General features: G+C 63.4%; 1 protein-coding gene across 1 annotated transcript in view; it reads right to left on the bottom strand.

Moving 5' to 3' along the window:
* Window positions 1-197: 197 nt before the first annotated feature.
* LOC104084198 (1-phosphatidylinositol 4,5-bisphosphate phosphodiesterase delta-3-like) overlaps window positions 198-4,677 on the bottom strand; it is a gene marked incomplete at its 3' end in the record, with an annotated part of 5,686 nt that continues 1,206 nt past the window's right edge. The window contains exons 3-10 of the mRNA XM_009587940.1: window positions 3,832-3,931; window positions 3,419-3,620; window positions 3,176-3,320; window positions 2,949-3,101; window positions 2,718-2,873; window positions 1,621-1,774; window positions 441-557; window positions 198-346 (exon numbers count right to left, since the gene is read on the bottom strand). Coding sequence (XP_009586235.1) covers window positions 198-346; window positions 441-557; window positions 1,621-1,774; window positions 2,718-2,873; window positions 2,949-3,101; window positions 3,176-3,320; window positions 3,419-3,620; window positions 3,832-3,931 — 1,176 coding nt within the window. The remainder of the gene's footprint in view (window positions 347-440; window positions 558-1,620; window positions 1,775-2,717; window positions 2,874-2,948; window positions 3,102-3,175; window positions 3,321-3,418; window positions 3,621-3,831; window positions 3,932-4,677) is intronic.

Below are 4,677 nucleotides of genomic sequence, written 5' to 3'. Positions count from 1 at the left end.
GCACCTGGCTGGACACGGGGTTGGCATCACCCAGAGGGGATGTGGGTGGCACCTGGTTGGGTGTGGGGTTGGTGTCACCTGGGAAAACGGTTGCAGGTGGCACCCAGCCAGGCATGGGAATGTCAGGGGTGTCACCCAGCAGGGACGCAGATGGCACCCACCCAGGCGTGGGGTCGGGGGGAGCGGGGTGCCCTCACCCTGACATGCAGCGCCAGGCGGCGGGGCCCCTCTCTGGGGGCGCTGCGCAGGCAGGGGGGCTTCAGCACGTAGCCACAGCGCCCGTTGCCCAGGAAGCGCCCGGCGTTCAGGTCCATCTCGTAGCCCGGCGTCTGGAAGTTGAGGGCCACTGTGGGGACAGGAGGACGGGGTGTCAGGGTGGGTGATGGCTCCAGGGGGGGTGCCAGGTCATGGGGTGTCCCCCAGGGGCCGTGGGGTCTCACCCAGCTGGCAGCCGGCGTTCCACATCTCCTGGGGGTTGTGGTTGGAGGAGTTCATCTTCAGCCCCAGCGGGTAGACGCGGCTGAGCTGCTGGGCGTTGTACTGGACCAGCGCCGGGCCTGGGGTGGGGGAACAGCTGAGTGGGGCCGCTGCACCCATGGGTGCCGGTGCGGGGCCCCGCCAGCGGGTGACAGTGTCCTGCCTGCACCCGTGTGCCTGGGGACATGGACGGAGCCTGCCCGGCTGGTGGACCCAGAGCCTGAAACGTGACCCAGACCCTGAAACCGGACACTGGGGTTAAGACCCCAACCCTGGACCTTGACCCTGGACCTTGACCTTGGACCCCTGACCCTGACCCCAGACCCTAGATGCTGACTCAGATCTTAAACTGAACCCTGGATCCCAGACCCTGACCCTGGATCCTGACCTTGACCTCACACCTTGAGGTGGACCCAGACCCTGAAACGTGACCCAGACCCTGAAACTGGACACTGGGATTAAGACCCCAACCCTGGACCCCTGACCCTGGACCTTGACCCTGGATCCCAGACCCTGACCCCAGAGCCTGACCCCAGATCCTGACCCTGGACGTCAGACTCCAAACCCAAACCCCAGACCCTGGACCCTGACCCAGATCTTAATCCCAGCCCTGGATCCCAAACCCCGACCCTGATCCCAGACCTTGACCCTGGACCCCAGACCCTGAGCATTGACTCAGATCTTAATCTCAGCCCTGGACCCCGGACCCTGACCCCAGACCCTGATCTCAGATCCTGACCCTGAACCCTGAAGCCAGACCCCAGACCTTGACCCCAGACCCCAGATCTCAGTCCCTGGACCCTGACCCAGATCTTAATCCCAGCCCCAGACCCCAGACCTGACCCTGGACCCAGATGCCACATCCCAAACCCTGACCCCAGAGCCTTACACCAGACCCTGATCCTGGACCTGTGACCCTCAGCCTGGCCTCTGGCCTGACACCAGACCCCAGTCCCACCAGACCAGAGCAGCCCAGCCGAGGCCAGCACGCCCCTGACCACCGCCCGTGAAGGCACCCCGGTGACAGACCCCATCAGTGACAGATCCCACCAGTCTCAGCCCCATCCTGCATCCCAGTGAGGTCAGGAGCATGGAGCCACTCTGTCCCCGTCCCCGTCCTCGTCCCTATCCCATCGCCCTCACCCGCCTCCTTGATGAGCTTCCGAGCCTTCCTCTCGCTGAAGGAGGACATCTCGCAGGGCCGGGGGTGGCGCAGGGCATGGGCCAGGCCAGGGAAGGGGACAGCCTGGCAGTACACCACCACGGCCGACAGCTCCGGAGCCACCTGTGATGCGTCCTTGGCCTGCGGGAGCCACTGTGGTGTCAGGGCCACCCTGGCTCTGGTGGCCATATGCCTACCTGAGGGTCTACAGACTCCCCCTACCCTGCTAGTGCTGAGCGCTGAGACCCCCAAGTCCATGGAGACCCCCAAAGTGATGGAGAACCTGAGGCAATGGATACCCCAAGGTGATGGAGACCCCAAAGCAATGGAGAACCTGAGGCAATGGAGTGATGGATCCTGAGATGATGGAGAACCCAAGCAGCTTGAGACCCTGAGGTCATGGAGACCCCAAGGTGATGGACACCCTGAAGTGATGGACAACCCAAGATGATGGAGAACCTGAGGTGATAGAGACCTCAAGGTGATGGAGACCCTGAGGTGACGGAGAACTGAGGCAATGGAGAACACCCCTCCCAACGCAATGGAGACCCCGAGGGGTCACCCTGGAGGTGATGGAGACCCCAAAGTAATGGAGACCAAAGTCATGGAGTTCCCAAGGCAATGGCCCAAAGTGATGGAGACCCAAAGTCACGGAGTTCCCAAGGCAATGGAGACCTTGAGGTGATGGAGATGCCAGAAATGGAGCACCCAGCCCAATGGGGGAAGAGGGAGGCACAGCCGAGGAGTCCCCAAGCTCAGTCCCCTCAGTGGCCGTGACAGCGACTCGCCACCCCCACGGTACCCGACCCGTCAGCCCCCCCAGCTCCATCACACGACCCACCTGCAGAGGTTTGATCTCCTGCAGCGACTGCAGCGACTGGAAGAGGAGAGAGCAGGGCTACATCGGGGGATGCTGGCAGCGCTCACCTGCCCCGGGCCCCAGCACTGCTGGGACACAGTGGTCCCATGGCACTGCCGGGATGCCATGGTCCTCCAGGACCACCAGGATGCCATGGTCCTCCAGCACCACTGGGATGCCGTGGTCTCCCGGCACCATAGCCCTGGGAGAGCCCCTTACCCGCCGGCTGCTTCTCTCCTGCAGCTTCTCCTCCTCTTCCTCTTCCTCCTCCTCCTCTTCCTCCTCCTCGGGGTCCGGAAGGGAGGTGACACTCCAGGGTTCGTGCCACGGCTCTGGCAACTTCTTGCCCTTCACCAGAACCTTCCCTTTCAGCTGCTGCGGGAGGAAGGGCCGAGCTCAGGGCTCGGAGGGGACATGGGGACACCGTGGTGGGCGGGCGGGTGGCCTTACCTCCGGGGATGGGAGGTCGTGGGGGTCCTGCCCCTCCAGCGGTTGCGTCAGCAGCATGTCCCCCAGGATGGCCTTCATGTGCCGGGCCATGGTGGCCTGCTGCTCCAGCCCACAGTGGTTCTCCAGGGACAGGATGACGGGGTAGGGCGATTGCTGGGGACGGGGATGGGCAGCGCTCAGCACCCATCCCCCAGCACCCATCCCAGGGCTGCCAGCACCCGGCTCACCTTGAAGGCGTAGTCACGGATGCTTTCAATGACATCGCGGAAGAGGATTTTGGAGGTGAGCGTGTGGCCATGGTAGACGATGGGTTCCCCGTCGGAGCCTTCCCAGCAGTCCAGCTCCACACAACGGCATCCCGCCATCAGCGCCCTGCCACCGCACCATGATCTGATGAGTCCCTGCGCTGCCCCAGCACCCTCGAACCATGGGACCATCAGGGCATGGAGCTTCTGACCAGAGGCACCCACCTGACATAGGCTTCGGTGCTGCTGGTGCCACCGCTCTGGTTGCGGGTCAGGTAGGTGTTGTGGGAGGAGGAGATGAAGTAGTGGCACAGGGGCTGGTTCATGTCCTGGTGCACCTTGGTGTGCTCCTGGTTGAGGATGTCACCGGCAGCCGAGAGGAGGTACATCATGAAGCCGTCCAGCATCATCAGGTCCTGCTGCCTGGCTGCGGGACACAGCAGTGGGGTGTCGCAGAGGGCTGGCACGCTGCTGGCAGGGTGGCACCCCAGGGACTGTCCCCAACTGGACGTTCCCTGTCTCCCAGCAGTGCCATGTTCACCTCAGACCTGGCACTGCGGTGCCCAGGGGACATGTAAGTTCCCTTGAGTGTCCCATCTCCATCCTGATGTCGCTCATCCTGCTAGTGCCACACTCACCCTGGACCTGGCATGGCGGCACCCATGAGATGTGGAGGTTCCCCGTCCCCACCCTGATGTCCTCTGTCCTCATAGTGCCATCTTGACCCCAGACTTGGCACTGTGGCACCCAGGGCATGTGGAAGTCTCTTTGGTGTCCCATCTCCACCCTGATGTCCCCCATCTGGCTAGTGCCACATCTACCCTAGGGGTACTACTGTGATACCCAAGGGACATGGACGTCCTTCAGCCCCACCATGATGTCCCCTATCCTCCTAGTGCCATGTTCACCCAGGACTGGCCATGTTGGGACCCAAGAGACATGGAGGTCCCTCGGCAGTGTCACATTCATGCTAGGGCTGGCACTGCATCACCCAGGAGACATGGAGGTCCACCTGCTGTCCACCCCCACCTTCACGTCCCCTGTCCCCACAGTGCCACATCCACCAGGGACCAGCAAGGCCATGGTGTTGGACTGCTGACACCCAGTGCCACCCCTGGGGAGGGACACGGGGACACTCACCCAAGCCTTGGCGGCAGTGTCACATTCATGCTAGGGCTGGCACTGCATCACCCAGGAGACATGGAGGTCCACCTGCTGTCCACCCCCACCTTCACGTCCCCTGTCCCCACAGTGCCACATCCACCAGGGACCAGCAAGGCCATGGTGTTGGACTGCTGACACCCAGTGCCACCCCTGGGGAGGGACACGGGGACACTCACCCAAGCCTTGGAGGACCCCATACCAGCTTGGGGGGGGGGGGGGGACACCACCAAGCAGAGCCCCATCCCCACGCCATCCATGACCTCCCTTGGCTCCAGCAGCGCCCATCCCACCATCCCACCACCACCCGAGCTGGCCGTCCT

This window comes from Fulmarus glacialis, unplaced genomic scaffold (genome assembly GCF_000690835.1).
Source record: "Fulmarus glacialis isolate BGI_N327 unplaced genomic scaffold, ASM69083v1 scaffold20821, whole genome shotgun sequence".
Lineage (NCBI taxonomy): Eukaryota > Metazoa > Chordata > Aves > Procellariiformes > Procellariidae > Fulmarus > Fulmarus glacialis.
This window is presented reverse-complemented; position numbering and strand designations above follow the sequence as displayed.